Below are 19,095 nucleotides of genomic sequence, written 5' to 3'. Positions count from 1 at the left end.
ACTAGAAATTCAGGGTCCTTACTGATTTATTTACTTGATAAGAAAAGAAAGAACCACCGGTTAGATTCTTTTTTTTTTTAAAAAAACAAACTTTAAAATACACATTAGAAAGTGAAAGATTATATTTTTTCAATTCCACTTTAAATTTTGACTTGAGGTTTTGTTTAATTTAAAACGACTATCAAAATGTCTTAGCTACCCTTAAATTGGTACTGACTTAAGAAACATTTAAGGCCTTTAAAAACACTACCTGGAAAAAAACAATTTTCAAGAAATATAAAGGGAAGAATCCCATGTCTTGGTAAAGAGATGCAGAGGAACAGATTAAAGAAACTTCTACAAAGCATTAGTTAAGGTTGTCTGAAATGCTGGAATATGTGTTATCTTTATCTTAAGTTTTCCATGTAATTTTCTTTCTAATTAATTCTACCTCAAATGTTAGAGATCTTAAACTTGATTCTATATTCTTTTCCTATTGCTATATAGTTGTTGGAACGATTGCCTGCATTTAAGTGAAGACTATAATCACCAAGTCTTAACAAAACTATATTCGCTGGGTTAGTTGTCAACAGTAAACTGGTATGAGTTGTTTAATTGCGTGATTAAAATGGCTGTTGATATTTTGTTCTATATATTTATTCGTGTTTTGACAGATTTATTATTAAGAAGAAATCAAAAAGCAGAATTTAAAACAACACTTGATTTATGATTCAGACTCATAAGGAAATAAAAGTATTCTTTATCTTGAACTATTTTCTAAGTAACTTATTGTAGCTATGTAACTTAGATATTATCTTTAAAAAGATAAGACTCACAAGTTAAAGATGAGAGTGAATAATGCTTTAAAGCCTACTTGAACATGGTTCAATTACAGGTAAATGGAAATTATTAAGCAGTTTTGAAGTATTGGCAGCAAGATTTATCCATTTAATTCTCAGAGGTAATATTTCTAAAAAAAAAATCTGAATAAATATACCTATAGCCTTTGTGAATTTCTTTTCTTCAATCTGTAAACAAAACGGTAATTTTTAGCCCTGAATCTTATTTAAATCTAAATATTACTGAGGTAGGCTCCTTAAATGACCCACCAGGTTGGTCTATTGGTGAACTTATCATCGCAAATCAGCTGATTTTGAAGTTGAGAGTTCTAAGGTTCAAATCATAGTAAAGGCGGTTACTTTTATATGGATTTGAATACTAGATCCTGGATACCGGTGTTGTTTGGTGGTTGGGTTTCAATTAACTACACATCTCACGAATGATCGACCTGAAATTGTACAAGACTACACTTCATTTACATTCATACATATCATCCTCATTCATCCTCTGAAGTAATACCTTACGGTGGTTCTGGAGGCTAAACAGTAAAAGAGAGACTCTTAAATTTAAATGCAGAGATAAATATAAGCTTAAACATTTAACAGCCAGTTTTAGTCCTCAATTTTTTCTAATATATTTGATAAAATCCTATATAATAAAACTTCTATTCCAAAACATTTATTCAGTGAGTTTTAAAATGGTTGTCATTTAATTTGACTGTGAAAAGTTTTAATAGAATTTAGTATATCTACTGTTATTGTCTGTGAAAGATGTGATAGTATTTATACAAGCTTTTCTGAAGCATTCAATACAGTGGCTTATGGGATTTGTTAAATAAACCCATTAACTTTGAATTAAGTAACAGTTTTTTTGTTCTTGATGAGTCTGAGAAATACAATTTACGTACCCCCCATAAATGGGGGAGTGTCAGACTTGCACGGGTTTGGCTACATGTAATTAAAGATCTATGTGTGTTACCCGCACCCTACCGACTAAAACTCCTTTCTCACCATTTCTCCACTCCCAGGACCTGACCCGCAGTCAAGCATTACTAGGCCCCAAGAGGTGCTTTGAGTTCAAGGGTTTGGGAGTCCTTATGCTTCATCGCCACATCCCAGTAACAGTTTAATAAAGTTTTTCTGTTATTGTCTTACCGATTGAAAATAATACATTAGTGATCAAAACATAAAATCATATTCTTATGATAATAATTCTGGTGTTCCACATGTTTAAATCCGGGATAATTATTGATTTTATTGTTTATTAATGACTTAGTTGAAAGCATTAAATGTTCTAACTTTAGACTTGATGTATACATAAACACTTCTGCCACTGGATAATCATGGAACTAATATTACATATATGTTTTTATATGAGACTAATTTGTATTATGTCAGGGCTGGACAAATGCCTGGCTAAGACCCTGGTGAAGTATCAGTGGCTCTGACATTTTTTTTGATTAATATACCCATCAGCCTTAAACTGAACTAGCCCATGTTTGTATAAAGTTATATCACAGTTGTCATCATTCAGTTGGGAGTAGTGTCTATTATATGTGTTGTTAAGTTTTGGTTAGTTAGCTATATTAATGTATAAGTCTTGTTTAGTTAAAATATTATAGTCATAACTTTATTCTTAAAATAACTGTGTAATATCTCATTAATTATATAGACAAAATAAATAACCAAAAGTTAATATAAATTGTAAGGGAAAATACACAACATTGTATACATCACACAATACATTGAATGAATATTACAACAAACAGATATATTCTGTAATTTTCTTTCATTGTGCTAAATTTTAAAAAATCACATATCCTTCAATTTTACATTTTTTCCTGCAGGATGCACACTCCACTTTTTATTTTTCCTTTGATTTCCTTCTTCTTTATCATCAAAAGCAATTGCGCTTAATAAATCTTCTGTAAAGAAATTCATTGTGAATATAACAAAATTAAAAACTATGTTAGACATTTTTCTCCTGCAATTTACACACTTTTAGGTGTAGTATAAATTGTGCGCAGAAAACTCTGTGAAACCTGCTCAGTACATGTTTAATTGAACTTCTAGTGTTTGCTGAAGACAAAACAAAAGGAAATCATCAGTGGTGTGAGTGATTATGATTTGTTGCCAAATAATCTTAAAAGGTTTTGCTGCTGCTGTGTGATCGATTCTTTGAATTAATGCTGAAAAATTCATGGTTGATCATCTCCGCTTGCATGTTTAGAACTGTAGAATTGAATTTAATTCTAATTTAAATAATGTACCACTTTGGTATGTTAGAACTTTAAGATAAAATTCAAATTTAAAATTCTCTTTACATGTTAATACAATTAATTGTAAATAGAACTAATTGACAACTAATAAATTCTAATTGATAATTACAAATTTAATTCAGTATTGAGGATGTACTAATGTATTTATTGAAGTTACTTGCCTTTTTTTCATTTAAACATGTAAAACAGATTATATAATGTTTTGTATGTAAATCAGTATAGTGTTTTTTACAGTTTGTTTTATGTTGTAAAAAGCAGACAGTGAATTTCAATTTTATAGAATTTACTTTAAATTGCATTCTGGTAGTAATGTTTGTTAGTTCTTTGTCCATCTACATATGCATATAAATAAATAATTTTCATGTAGAAATATTCCAAAAACCAGGCAAAAATTCATTGTGCTGTTAACAGTCCTGTACTAAGCAATGATGAGAGAAATATTAAAAAATCTTTTATGAAGACAATTAAGTTTTTACCTTTAAAAATCTCTCTTAAATTATTTGGATAAAACTTAATGTAACTACAGTTGGACTTCCCTTATAAAATAAAATGAGATTTTCATCAAATTTTACCCATTTAATAAAGATTAAGCCTTGAATGTATATAAAAAAGAAATGACACACACACACACACACACACACACATATCAAATTGATAACTCCCTCATTTTGTTGAAGTCAGTTGAAAATAATAATGTAAGAATGCAAAGAAAAACTTGTTGCTTATTATCACTGTTCATAATTCATGAAGAAAGTATTGAATAGACTTAGAATCGACTTTTCAAGATGTAAAGTAATCCCATGACCTGCACATTGATAACTTACTATCTACAACTGATCTGGGTGTTGATTTGCCCTGATAATATTGTATATGACTGAAAACAAAAAACCAATATCAGTATAAGAATCTTACTATTTTTTATTTTTTGAATTAGTTAATATAAATCTATTATTAGGAGTGTTTATTTGAACTGTTTATTTAATTATAAAATTTGTTTTGCTTTTGCAGGTATTGAAAATTCATTGTAAAAAGCGCATTGGTGATGATAATTTTGTTACAGCAATTAGGAGTTCATTAGAAAAACATTATGGCTCACAGCCTGTTGGTGAGTGATTATTACTGATTGTACTTACGTACATATTTTTTGTTTTATGATTTTTTTTTGTCTTCAGTCATTTGACTGGTTTGATGCAGCTCTCCAAGATTCCCTATCTAGTGCTAGTCGTTTCATTTCAGTATACCCTCTACATCCTACATCCCTAACAATTTGTTTTACATAGTCCAAATGTGGCCTGCCTACACAATTTTTTCCTTCTACCTGTCCTTCCAATATTAAAGCGACTATTCCAGGATGCCTTAGTATGTGGCGTATAAGTCTGTCTCTTCTTTTAACTATATTTTACCAAATGCTTCTTTCTTCATCTATTTGCCTCAATACCTCTTCATTTGTCACTTTATCCATCCATCTGATTTTTAACATTCTCCTATAGCACTGCATTTCAAAAGCTTCTAATCTTTTCTTCTCAGATACTCTGATTGTCCAAGTTTCACTTCCATATAAAGCGACACTCCAAACATATACTTTCAAAAATCTTTTCCTGACATTTAAATTAATTTTTGATGTAAACAAATTATATTTCTTACTGAAGGCTCGTTTCGCTTGTGCTATTCGGCATTTTATATCGCTCCTGCTTCGTCCATCTTTAGTAATTCTACTTCCCAAATAACAAAATTCTTCTACCTCCATAATCTTTTCTCCTCCTATTTTCACATTCAGTGGTCCATCTTTGTTATTTCTACTACATTTCATTACTTTTGTTTTGTTCTTGTTTATTTTCATGCGATAGTTCTTGCGTAGGACTTCATCTATGCCGTTCATTGTTTCTTCTAAATCCTTTTTACTCTCGGCTAGAATTACTATATCATCAGCAAATCGTAGCATCTTTATCTTTTCACCTTGTACTGTTACTCCGAATCTAAATTGTTCTTTAACATCATTAACTGCTAGTTCCATGTAAAGATTAAAAAGTAACGGAGATAGGGAACATCCTTGTCGGACTCCCTTTTTTATTACGGCTTCTTTCTTATGTTCTTCAATTATTACTGTTGCTGTTTGGTTCCTGTACATGTTAGCAATTGTTCTTCTATCTCTGTATTTGAACCCTAATTTTTTTTAAATGCTGAACATTTTATTCCAGTCTACGTTATTGAATGCCTTTTCTAGGTCTATAAACGCCAAGTATGTTGGTTTGTTTTCCTTTAATCTTCCTTCTACTATTAATCTGAGGCCTAAAATTGCTTCCCTTGTCCCTATACTTTTCCTGAAACCTAATTGGTCTTCTCCTAACGCTTCTTCCACTCTCCTCTCAATTCTTCTGTATAGAATTCTAGTTACGATTTTTGATGCATGACTAGTTAAACTAATTGTTCTGTATTCTTCACATTTATCTGCCCCTGCTTTCTTTGGTATCATGACTATAACACTTTTTTTGAAGTCTGACGGAAATTCCCCTTTTTCATAAAAATTACACACCAGTTTGTATAATCTATCAATCGCTTCCTCACCTGTACTGCGCAGTAATTCTACAGGTATTCCGTCTATTCCAGGAGCCTTTCTGCCATTTAAATCTTTTAATGCTCTCTTAAATTCAGATCTCAGTATTGTTTCTCCCATTTCATCCTCCTCAACTTCCTCTTCTTCCTCTATAACACCATTTTCTAATTCATTTCCTCCGTATAACTCTACAATATATTCCACCCATCTATCGACTTTACCTTTCGTATTATATATTGGTGTACCATCTTTGTTTAACACATTATTAGATTTTAATTTATGTACCCCAAAATTTTCCTTAACTTTCCTGTATGCTCCGTCTATTTTACCAATGTTCATTTCTCTTTCCACTTCTGAACACTTTTCTTTAATCCACTCTTCTTTTGCCAATTTGCACTTCCTTCTTATAGCATTTCTTAATTGCCGATAGTTCCTTTTACTTTTTTCATCACTAGCATTCTTATATTTTCTACGTTCATCCATCAGCTGCAATATCTCGTCTGAAACCCAAGGATTTCTACCAGTTCCCTTTATTCCGCTTAAGTTCGCTTCTGCTGATCTAAGAATTTCCTTTTTAACATTCTCCCATTCTTCTTCTACATTTTCTACCTTATCTTTTTTACTCACACCTCTTGCGATGTCCTCCTCAAAAAATTTCTTTACCTCCTCTTCCTCAAGCTTCTCTAAATTCCACCGATTCATCTGACACATTTTCTTCAGGTTTTTAAACCCCAATCTTCATTTCATTATCACCAAATTATGGTCGCTATCAATTTCTGCTCCAGGGTAAGTTTTGCAGTCAAACAGTTGATTTCTAAATCTTTGCTTAACTATGATATAATCTATCTGATACATTGCAGTATCACCTGGGTTTTTCCAAGTGTATATTCTTCTAGTATATATATATATATTATCTATTATGTATATTCTTCTGGTGTATATTCTTCTATTAAATTGGGTTTTGGCAATTACTAAATTATACTTCGTGCAAAACTCTATAAGTCGGTCCCCTCTTTCATTCCTTTTGCCCAGCCCGTATTCACCCACTATATTTCCTTCCTTGCCTTTTCCAATGCTTGCATTCCAATCTCCAACTATTATTAAATTTTCATCTCCTTTTACGTGTTTAATTGCTTCATCAATCTCTTCGTATACACACTCTACCTCATCATCCTCATGGGCGCTTGTAGGCATATAGACGTTAACAATTGTTGTCTGTTTAGGTTTTGATTTTATCCTTATTACAATGATTCTATCGCTATGCGTTTTGAAATACTCTACTCTCTTCCCTATCTTCTTGTTCATTATGAAACCTACTCCTGCCTGCCCATTATTTGAAGCTGAGTTAATTATTCTAAAATCACCTGACCAAAAGTCGCCTTCCTCTTCCCACCGAACCTCACTAATTCCTACTACATCCACATTTATCCTATCCATTTCCCTTTTTAAATTTTCTAGCCTACCAACCTTTTTAAACTTTTAACATTCGACGCTCCGACTCGTAGAATGTTATTTTTTAATTTTCTGGTGACCCCTTCCTTAGTAGTCCCCACCCGGAGATCCCGAACGGGGGACTAGTTTACCTCCGGAATATTTTACCAAGGAAGTTTTATGATTAGTGATATCAATTTGAAGTAGGTAAATGGTGTTCTATTAACTCAGACAAAATTCAAAAGAAGTAAATACTAATATTAGCAAAATTTGTTGTAGATAAATATTCATGTCCTATTTTAACTAAAAGGCTTTGTAAGAATATGTTTATAACCTGTTTTAATAATACCTGAATAAACCTGCTTTATAACAAAATTTTTAATTTTTTTCATGTGGAAAAAATGCTAAAAAAACTGGAACGCATCTGATGGACAGATATGAAGTTCAATCAGTTTTGTTTATTTGAAAATGTTTGCCTTTATTCATTCATGTTTAGTTTATACAATTACATTTAACATAACCTCTATCAGAGAAAACATGCTTGGCAATATTGTTTTTTATTATTGAAAGTATTTCTGGAATGCATTTTCAAGTATATAATTTTTTCACTCAGCAATTTCTGTTTAATATCTTTAGCAGTTACCAAACATCCGTTTAAAATTTTTAATTCTTCGGAAGAGGAAAATTTTCATGTGTCTTGTGGGGAGGGGGCTGGGTTGTGGGGTAAAATTATGGTTTTAATCTGGCTGTGTTTTGTACATATCTTTACAAAAATAAGAAATACATCCAAATATCCATTCTTTATTAATCATAACATTCATGTTAAAAGATGATGTAAATTAAAGAAAATTGATAAAACTTGTCACATTTGATCAACATATATATGTTTTCCATCCTTGGATCACTTTTTGGCACTTTCTATTGAGATAGTAGGCCTCTGTTTCAATGTTGTAGATATATACACAGACAAGATGTGTTACCATTTGTAGTGTGGTTGTAATGTTTGGTCATTAGTTATCATTTTGGAACAATTTTTGCTGCCACATTTCTCATGTGTAAAACTGAATATTATTCTGTATAAGACAAATGATATTTTTTCAGGAACTTCTCTTATAGGTTACTTGACATGCATTTTATTAATTGTTGTTAGTTTTTCATTCATTAATTGTTTTCAGTTATTGTTCATTCATGTTTTCCCTTAATTCCTTCTTTTTGTTTCATTGTTCATTGATGTGCTTGGTCTTCTATTTCTCTGATTAATTCAAGTGATTCATGACCATCTTCGAACTGTGGTACCATTTATAAAATGATCATTTCTGCATATTAGTGCTACTAAAAGGTTTATAACAATTGCAAGATGTTAGAATTGATCTTTTACATAAAATATAATACAAAGTTTATAATACTTTATAGTGAAGAATCAGAGTCGCTGAACATAGCAAAACACAACTTTCGTTCTCAGCTGTTAAATCTAAACAGTGTATCTAGTAAAGTTGCTCTTGAACAATTGTCAAGGACAGTTATATGAGCATCACAAAAATAGTTTTTCTTACAGACATTTTTAGCATAGCAATAAAAAATTGCACAAACTTTCTGATCAAATACTTTATCAAAGAAAGAGGACCATTGTTCTATTTAGAAAGTTAAGTTTGATTCATCATCTGGTGTTTCGCCTGGTGGCAAGTCTCTTACGCAACAGCTGTCTCTATCCATTCCTTCCCAAGCCTTCTTCATCTCCTTTTAGTTTCCAATTTTTACCTCGTCTATTAACTTCATCCTTCCTCTCTTCCTTTCTCATCCTTCCATCCATCTTACTTTTTCCTTTCTTCTTTGTGCACACATCTTAAGAGCCTCAATCCAGTCCCCCCCTCTCACACAATCTCTCTCTCTTTCTTTCTATCTTTCTTTCTCATTGTCCATGCTTCATTTCTAAACAAGACACTCTGCATATAACATTTGGTCAACTGCTTTTTAACTCTAAAGTTGCAGACTTTTACATATACTAATTTCATCTTCTTACTGAAGGCTTCATTTGCCATTGCTTTCCTGTCTTTTATTTAAGTTTGATCAAGATAGCCTTTACAAATTCCAAACTTCTGTTAGATTTATTAGTAAGTGACAAGTTTGCAGTTTTGTTGTGTTACACCATTTTCATAATTCTCCAAAATCCTTCATTTACTCTGTACTTTTAAACTATAGGGCATATATAAAATACAAATTTTGATCTGAAATTCATTATAAATTTTTATCTATAAATAACTTTCTGAAAATTCAAATATTTCATCAATATATTCAATATTTATTTTATGTGTAAATATATTTTTGATTTGATAAAAAGAGTAAATTCAAGCAACTAACTCATTTCTCATTCTATTATGAGATTAATAATATAAATAAAATAATTCAAATTAAATTTTAAAGCTATTGTTAATTTTCTTAATAAGAATCCTTAACAAGAGTAGTTTTGTAGCATTTTCAAAATCTGCTCTGAACATTCTCACATAGGAAACAAACTATTTTTCAGGAACTTTTTTTCTTTTTTCAGTTAAATTACTTGCAGTTCAATACATGTAGATCAATGACTCTCTAACTTTTTAGTACTTTCAGTATAATGTGATTTGCCTAACTGTTTAAATTAAGTGGTTGTCTAAGCTTTGATCTCATTATTTGAAGTGAAACTTGTCTTGCAAGCAATTTTTGTCTTAAGGTTTGTGGAGAGGAAGTAAGTAATCACTGTAGTCCAGTGAATACAACACATGTGAAAGCGCCTTCAAGTGTAGATCATGAAGTTTCACAGCAATAACCCAAGTTCTTTGTGGAGGCTCATTATCATGGAGTTTTCACTTTCTTTTTGACAAGATGTGGATTTTTAGCATAAATAGCACCCATCAGTAGTTCAGTAGTGAAGCATAATATTCCTCGGTGATGGTCCTGCCTTTTTCCTGATAGTATATGAGCATTACAACATGAAAATTCCAAAAAATTGTTGCCATGACTTTTCCTGTATATGGAACCATTTCACTTTCTTTGGTGCACTTTCACCTGTTTTCACCCACAATTTGGACTGCTATTTGGTGTGTGGCATGTAATGATGAATCCAGGTTTCATCTACTATTATAAAATATGTATGATACTCAGTGGAATCATGTTGAAATAAGTCTAAACATCCTGAGTGGTATTCAGTCAATGCATTTTTGATCGACTGTTAAATGTAACACCTATCAAGTGATAAACTCTTTCTTACCCTAAACATCACGTAAAATGTAGCAGACATGGTCTTTTTTACTTTTGTGACAGTATGTTTTTGTACCTTCATTCGGCAATCATTTAATATATAATTTTGAATTTTTATAATGATTTCATTAGTTGTGTAGCAGTTTTTTGGCATCCCAAAAATTGAGCGTTCATAATCTTGAATGGATGTACGACTACTTTTAAATTCAGCAGTCCACTTTTTTACTGTCAAAAATGAAGGTAACGAATCTTTTAAAGTGGAATCTAACTCTTTTTATACATCCATTGCAGTTAGACCTTTAAAAAAAGAAACTTTATAGTAGGTTAAACTTCAATTTTATCCATTTTACAGAAATGTCAAAACGTGCTTGCTTTACTTGATTGCCTTATACAAACTCATGCATTTGAAACTTCTAAATACACCATCATCTAAAGGATCATACTTGACAAATATAGTTATTTGATCGTACTTGCACCATCTCTGTGTCTAGTAGGAACTTTCTGAAAGACCACCCCCCCCCCCCCCACCCGTAACGATTCATCTACATTTAAGATGAACTGTGATCTGGTTAAAGTTTTTTAGTGTTCTGCAATTCTGTTACTATTTAAAATCTTTTTATAGGTATTTCACATTATTCTGTTTATTTATTTTTTGTTTCTTCATTCACTCATTGTTTACGCCATTCTGGCATAAAGTTTTCCGTTATTCTCCACGAATTCCAAGCTAGGGTGGGTCCCGTTGTTTTGTTACAAGGAATGTTTAAATCTCACTTTGTTTCGTATTTCTGGGTTTGTAAAGTCCACCTGTTTCTATTGTTGTTCTTGTGTTTCGACCCTCCCACCGTCATCCTTAGCGACCGCGTCCATTCTTCTATCAAGTTATTTTTGTCTACCCTTTTCATACACCCGTTATTCTTTCGTCCCCTTACTAATACATGCACACATCTCTTGTCGTTTACACACACTCTCTCCTGACCACTACCTGGATCTGGTTTCCCCCTTTTTTTTTCGCCATCTTTTCGGCAGAGTAAATCCAACATCTCACCAGTGCAGTCGCCTAGGGCCATACTCTCCTGCAAATTTTGTGGTAACATTCACATTCAAGCAGAATCTCAAACTCATCACTACACATCTGAGATTCTACGCCTCATTCTACCACCAAACCACATCACACCTCTGTATTCCTGCTACACCATGCGGACTACGCCCAGGATTACATAGGTATTCATCTATACTTGCTTTTATGAGTTCATCTCTGGCTAATATTTGTGTGCTACAGGCAAGTTCAGTTTTTCATTACTTATTACGTTAAACCATTATGTAATCATTCAAATTTGTGGAACATTCAGTTCATCATACCTATGCCTTTCAAGTTTCAATTTCACTTAAGTACAGTCACGACAGGTTACTTACATAAGGTTGTCATCGTTCAGCTGCAACCTATTTCATGTGCTCAATTAATTTCAGTGTGATTATATTGTAATTAACTCTTTTGTACTATAATATTATTGTGTCCTTTTTCTACGTTAAACTAGAATTACATTTTTATATTACTTAATGTTAAGTTTGTGGTTCATAAATCAGGAAAGGCCAATGCCAATTAAGATTTACGGTAATTTGTTTTTCTAAGTTAATGACATTTGTTCATTCCTAATTTTTCATTTTTCAATATTACAGCATTTGTCAGCAATGCAATAGTTTTTCAGACATACTATGTTTATTGATGTTATAATTAAAATTAGGTGTTTCATGTTCTCTTTCAGGCTTTGTCAAAAATGTATATGGTCAAAATCTGTATTTAGAAGCGTATATTCATGTATTTTTTCATTTAACTATCATTGTTCAGACGCTGATTTTAGCTGATAGATTAAGTAGTTTTTAAGGTTATGATAATTATAACATATATTAATTTGTTTTCATTAAAGTCCAATTTCTTTTGGCAAATACTAGCTGTGTGTTTTTTGTTTTTTAACTTTACCCAACACTCATTAATCCTAGAGAGGACATGTTATAAGGAAAAGATTACATTAAATTTTAACTTGTTTATCAAATTTTGTTATATCTATTGTGTTTTTTCATCTTGAGTCACTTGTCTTTTGATTTGGACTATTTTTGACTGCAGTGTCCTGCGGTACACTCATTTCAGCTCCATTCAAAAAGCATAGCAATTTTTTCATTCCACTGCTTCATAATTTATTCCTTTTTGAATTTGTAATCATTATAGGGACTAAATGACTAAATTCATCCTTTTATTTTGGTACTATCTATTTTTTAACAATATAAACAAAATTACAAAACAAGGTAAAACAGCCAACTAAAAAAATAGAATAAATGTGCAGAGACTGTACTACTATATAGAGGTTTTAATTATTATTTGTGTCGTAATTTTATTTATCTTTTATTTTCTTTAGGAATGGGTGGTGTATTTATACTAAGTCAAGGTAAAGCTAAACATCATATAATGCCTGATTTTTCAATAACACCACTCAAAACTGAAGAAGATCTGAATAATTGGTTGTTCTTTTATGAAATGAATGCTCCAATCATTTCTGTTGGAACTTTAATATCTGTGGATCCAGTGAGTATTTTTTGTTATTGTTAATCCTATCAGGTAAAAAAAAATTATGATAACACTTGTTTTTTTTTTACATTAGATAGTATACAGTATCCCAAAATAATGAGACTATTTAAAAAAAATAGCAACCTTTACATTAAATACAAATAACAAAACAAAAATTATATTTTTTAACTTACAACAGATTTTGGCAAAAATCTTATTTATAAAAGTTTGTTATTACAATACTGTTAGTAACAAGGTTTATGATTATGATAAAAAATTGTTAACATCAGTATGTAGTTTTTTTGAAGTAGAATTAATTTGTGAAAACATGTAAGTACATAAGTAATAACTTGAAAAAAGATTGTAACTTTACATAAATTAAAAAAAAATTTCTTTATCTAAAATCATTACAAATAGAAATAAAGTGCAAAAACATTGCTCATTCCGATCTAAAACATATAAGAATAAAATTACTAACTCTTGTGATACTGAAACGCAAAGATGATTTGTGAGAAACTGGGATGTTAATGAATAGTTCATGTGGTATACTTAGATTCAAAGGGTAAACCTCTTAGTGGAGCAAGTGTAAAGAAATTGGAAAATTTTGATAACTAAAAAACATATTTTAGATGGATTATCTAATTTTTCAGTTTCTAAATACTTACACTTAATTTAAAATCGGGATTTAAAAAATGAGGAAGACCATATTTCCAATGAATTAAAGATTTATTATGTCATGTGCCTCCTGATTTACCTTCATTTCAATTTTTTATATTAAAATCATAATGATATGTAATAGAATTGATTCTTTCATCTGTATTGGTAGTGATAAGAAATTTTACTTAATGAGTATACTAACTTGGTTGATTTTAAAAAATAAAATGTTAACTTCTTATGATTTTATTAAAGTATATTATGATCATTTCATACTAATTACGAGAGAATTTCTTAAAAGTACAACATTTTGTTTTTATCATGTTGTTACACTTTATCTGGTATTAAGATTGTAAAGCATATCTAACAATCTAAGCTGTTATCAACATTGGTTTTGTTGTTTGTTCTTCTCTGTGAGCTGTGTGGTGCCCACCACAAATAGATTTATGATAACCCAATTGTGCGAATCATTGCTTTCGATATATCTATCTGGGTTGTGATGCATAGTTATGTGATTCAATGGTTTTTTTGAATCGATTCATCTGCCTACTTTTGGTGCTTCTCATCACTAACAGAAACCACTTTGACACTACAACGTTGATCCTCAATATTTGCTATACCAGCATCCATTGCAAAAAATTTGATTGCATACTCACCTACCTACTCACTTGAATCAACAGTTTAATCACCACAAATAGCTTTCAGACAAATATGAATGACACTACAATGGACTTTTTCCAATGTTAAAAATTCACTCACTACTCACTGTTTTAGACATGTTGATATAGCAGGTGTATTCAACTCTATAACAATTGTGACTTAAAGAAAATGGGAGGGTGTGGTCAACAAGTTTTATAATCTTAATAGTACGGAAATGAAACTACAAAGTGGGAGCACCTCTCTCTTTATGACATTTTTTCTCTTGTTACATTCCAGTGTGCATTGTATTTCACTGCCTCTTGTATAAAGTTTGTTAAGTAAATCTTTGTTTATTTTGGTTATAATAAGATTGTTTTAAATAAGTAATTTTTTATTGTTAATAATGACCGTATACGAACAAGCTTTGTTTTTCTTAATATTATTTATTTTGTGTTTGTGTATTAAAGAAATCAATTTGGCATCCTTGTGTCACAAAATGTTTTCTCTTCTTTCCTAGCAACCACATGAAGACAATATTTTCAAGTATATTTTGTTGTTTAATTGTATTATATGCATTAGTTTTTTATCTTTGAACTTTATATATTAAATCTACTTTTTTGAACTTTTTTTTATACACATTGTAAGTTGTTTATTTTATTTTATTATTTTTTTTTTAAATGTTTGACAATAAATAAATAGTGTATGCTTATATTGTTTGTTTATTTTATGTATAAAATAGATTATTTGGGTTGATATTTTTAACTCTACAAAACACTCTATCATATTTCATTCCCATGTTTCAACCTTATTTGGAAATTAAATTAATTCAGTATGTATGCTGTGAGCAAATAAATGTTTTTTAGTATTTTTATTTAATCACATTGTTTTTTTTAAAAATTAAATATAAATGTGAAGCTCATATTTGACCTCATTTAGGCTTTTATGAAAAAATAGAGGATTTTCAAATCAACCATGCATAATTTTTTTATGTCTGTTTCAACCCTTACCCTTGATCATTTACATCGATTTTTGATAATTATTTTTTACTTTGGAGAGGAGCCTCTTTGCAGGGTCTCATATTAACTTCTAGATAAATTTGATTGAAGATGTTTTATAAAAAAAATTCATATTTACTTAAACATTCTAATTCTGTTTTGGTATGCTGAGCTTTTATTGGAAGTGGGTGCAATAGTGTTTTTCAACACATTCTGTTATCACACTTGAAATGATAGTGTAATTAAGCATTAAACATACATAATTGCGTAAGACTACAGGACAATGACTAACTGCCACTAAGATTACAAAACATCATATGAATTTTGCCAAGACCTTGCTTCTTGATTCCAGCACCATCCAAAAAAAAGATGAAGGTTAGATATTTCTGTAGCAGAGCTAGCACAGTATTTAGTATATATGTATGTTTATGCCGTGCCATTTTTAGGAAGAGTTTCAGAAGTTCAATTTTGACTGTTTTAACTATTTCTACATCATTGTGGAGTTACCTCTGTGGCTGAGTTGGTAGTATCTTGGCATTTCATGCCGAGGTCCTGGGTTCAAATTCTTATCAGGCATGACATCTTTTCATACGCTACCAATTTCCACCAGGCTAATGACCTTAGCTGTTGATGCTCACTCTTTCATAAAAAAATTTAAAAAAATTCATATTGTCAAGTTTTACTGGACAGAATTTTTCAAAAGTCTGTTTGTTACAGACACTTAAGTTTTAGATTTAAAAATAATGTTAGGAGTTATTTATCAATTAATTTTTCTTTTTTTCAGGGTCTTGATTTAAGAGTTCAGCATTTTCATAGTTTTAATTTAAATGGAGAAGGTGGACACTATCATTATGATACTACACCTGAGATTGCTGAATATACAGCATACATGACACCTGCAGAATTTATTTATAGAGTTGATAAACCTACTGATACACATAATGTTGGCCGTGATTAATTATTTTTATTTAGTTTTATGTATCTTGGGTGCCTTAAAATCTAATTAATTCTAATTTAATCTAATCCATTACGTTTGTCACAAATATTTTTACTAGTTAAATTTAATTTATTTTAATATTACAAATGTTGACATGGTAATTTTGCTCTTATATTCCTTAAACTACATATATTATTATATTTACATAGCATGATTAATGTGTAATTTCAGTTTTAACTTAAATTTCAGTTTTTTTTTAAATATAATTTTAATCCTATTTTATAAAAGAAGAGATTAAACGTAATCAAGTTTTTTGATTAAATTATTCTATAATTAAAAATGTAATTGCTTCTGCTTTTTCCAACCACAGATGCTTATTTGTGTTTTTTTTTAAATTAAATAAAAATGTAGATTTCCTGTAGCAGAATAAGTTTATATTATATATAAATTTATAATAATTACATTTACTGTAATGTGATTAGATACCTGTTATTAATAATTTGCTAAGGTAATATATTTTGTTAATTGAAATTTAGTATCTTTGTAGAGAATGTAAAAATTCTTATTATTACAATGGCTACTTGAGTCCTGGGTAGTCACTAAATATAACAGACAAATTACAGTTAGTTTAAAAATTGATCACTCAATTTTAGCAGATTTTCAAGTAAATATTACTAAATAAAATAACAGTATCTACATATTGTTGGATATTATCTAAATTATAGTTCTGCATCATAATTATGATTTTGTAATTTAAGACACATGAAAACTGTGTGTTATTTTTTTGTACATATTTTATAAAAAAATGAATATCCTGCAGAATTTTTGAATATCCTGCATGAATTTGTGTCTGCTTTCTATCTTTCAAGTTATCCATATTTTACTTTTATGAAACATTACGTTCACAATAAATATGTAAACAATTTATTTCTGTTTCTTTAGTTTCATGTAAATGTTTAGTTTTTAAGAAGAAAGCTTCCTTTGCTAGTGATTATTTATTTTTAATCTCCCTTGTTTTAATCCTTTATTAATTTACCTAATTTACTAGGCTTATCTACCTTTTATTTTGCACTCTTATAACTTGCTCTTTGTTACATCTTTCTTTTTTTCTCTGTGGTATTATATTACTTTTGTTTATTCTTTATATTAATTACTTTTTAAACAAATTCAATATTTTCCATTAAAAATTTTTTTATTAGAAATAAAATTATAAATGATATGATAATTTTGATACAAAAAAAACCTATTCTAATTTAGGTAATAATAAACCCAATTAGTTTAGACTTGGCCTTGATATGTTGAATGAAAAATCATGCGGTATAAAATGTTCTGCCCTTTATTTCTCATGTAGGTATCTTTCTGATAATGTACAAAAAGTAAAATATCACTCAATTTTAGCAGATTTTCAAGTAAGTATTACTAAATAAAATAACAGTATCTACATATTGTTGGATATTATCTAAATTCTAGTTCTGCATCACAAGTGAAATCATCATAAGTTCTGCATCATTGAGTGGAAGTGAAAATAAAATATTTAGGGGCTCAGTGGTTCCCAGTACACATTCACTTATTAAGCAACTGCTGAATAGGAAACAGGGTCTCTAAGTTCATCTAAAGATGCCTCGCATCAGTTACCAAGGATGCATTGGTTCTTCAATATTCTGAACCTAGCAAGGTCAGAACCTGCACTTGGCAAAAGAAGATTAAGGTAAGGGAAAGCAGTAGGGGGTAAAAAAAGGATGATCTACCTATCAGGATAGATGGTATCTAGTTTTGCGATAATATTCAGTTTTAAGCACTGGTGATATTTGGGCATTGGTAACCTAAACAATACATGATTACAGAGTCAAGTTTTTTTAAAGTGTAATCTAGAATGCATTTAAATATAACAGTTACATCATCACAGAGCGTCATAATGTTACAATTAATTGTTGCAGTGGGTTATTGTTTGTCAAAATGGGATAAACATATTTAAAAATGATTAAAAACTTGATATTTGAATTTAATTTTTTTGTTTAACTTATACAAAGTAATTTGTATTAAATTACTTTAAACAATAAATTGTGTTCTACTTCATAATCAAGTTAATTATTTATTTAATAGCTAATACAGGTTTATGCCCAGCCACAGCTGTTTTTTTTTGAGTTGAAGATGAGAACTTAATTTTTGTTGTGTGAAGAAATATCCTAAGTGAGATTTAAATCTTTACCATACTCAGAGATGTATCACTGTACCTTAGTGATTGGTAGTATTATGTTATTATGGTAACCTACAATAATCTTATGAGTCTACAGTCACTTCAGAATTGATAACCAAGAGTAGTTTTATGAACTGATAATTTATTAACTTGCCTTACAATATTAGACTCTATTACTGAATCAGTCTTAATTATTATCATAATAAAGTCAAATTTATGGAATAGAACTAGGAATATAAATGTGATTTTTCCAGTAATGAATAAAACCAATGGTAATAAAAATGGAGTAATAATTGTTATTAAATAATATTAATTATTAAATAAATATTTTAATGCATCCAATATTTTTTTTTAGTTGCTCGTAGAAAATGAAAAAAATTAAGAAAGATTTTTTGATGCAAAATATCTGTTTCATATCATTTGAAAAACAATACTTGGTTTCCTCTTATAGTGAAGTGAGAGCTGGTAAGTTGGCCCAACTGCAGGTTGAGCAGTTGATGATATTTTGATTTTGCGAGCAAGTGTTAAAAGCATGATTTCTTGATTTGTTATCTTTTTCTATGGATTAGTTACTGTGCTATCAATTGTCTGTTACTGAATGATCATTTCTTCAGGTGTTACAGCAAGATCAGCATGAATTTCATGTTAGTAATCTTTTCATCTATCAGTAATATGATCACTAAAACATCAAACATTACCATATAGTTGTAATTTTTTGTTATATAATTTATAGTTATATTTGCTATTGTTATTAAAAGTTTGTACAAATTTTATTAATAAATTATATTTTCATTACA

General features: G+C 29.9%; 1 protein-coding gene across 2 annotated transcripts in view; it reads left to right on the top strand.

Annotated features, from left to right (window-relative positions):
* The window catches only part of LOC142324088 (ester hydrolase C11orf54-like), a 46,204-nt gene extending 27,109 nt beyond the window's left edge, over positions 1–19,095 (top strand). For both annotated transcript variants that reach the window (XM_075364723.1, XM_075364724.1), the window contains exons 5-7: positions 4,106–4,202; positions 12,728–12,894; positions 15,949–19,095. In XM_075364723.1, the coding sequence (XP_075220838.1) occupies positions 4,106–4,202; positions 12,728–12,894; positions 15,949–16,122 (438 nt within the window). In that variant the 3' untranslated portion in view covers positions 16,123–19,095. The remainder of the gene's footprint in view (positions 1–4,105; positions 4,203–12,727; positions 12,895–15,948) is intronic.

This window comes from Lycorma delicatula, chromosome 4 (genome assembly GCF_047948215.1).
Source record: "Lycorma delicatula isolate Av1 chromosome 4, ASM4794821v1, whole genome shotgun sequence".
Classification (NCBI taxonomy): Eukaryota; Metazoa; Arthropoda; class Insecta; order Hemiptera; family Fulgoridae; genus Lycorma; species Lycorma delicatula.
The sequence above is the reverse complement of the archived record's forward strand: the minus strand, read 5'-3'. Positions and strand labels throughout refer to the sequence as shown.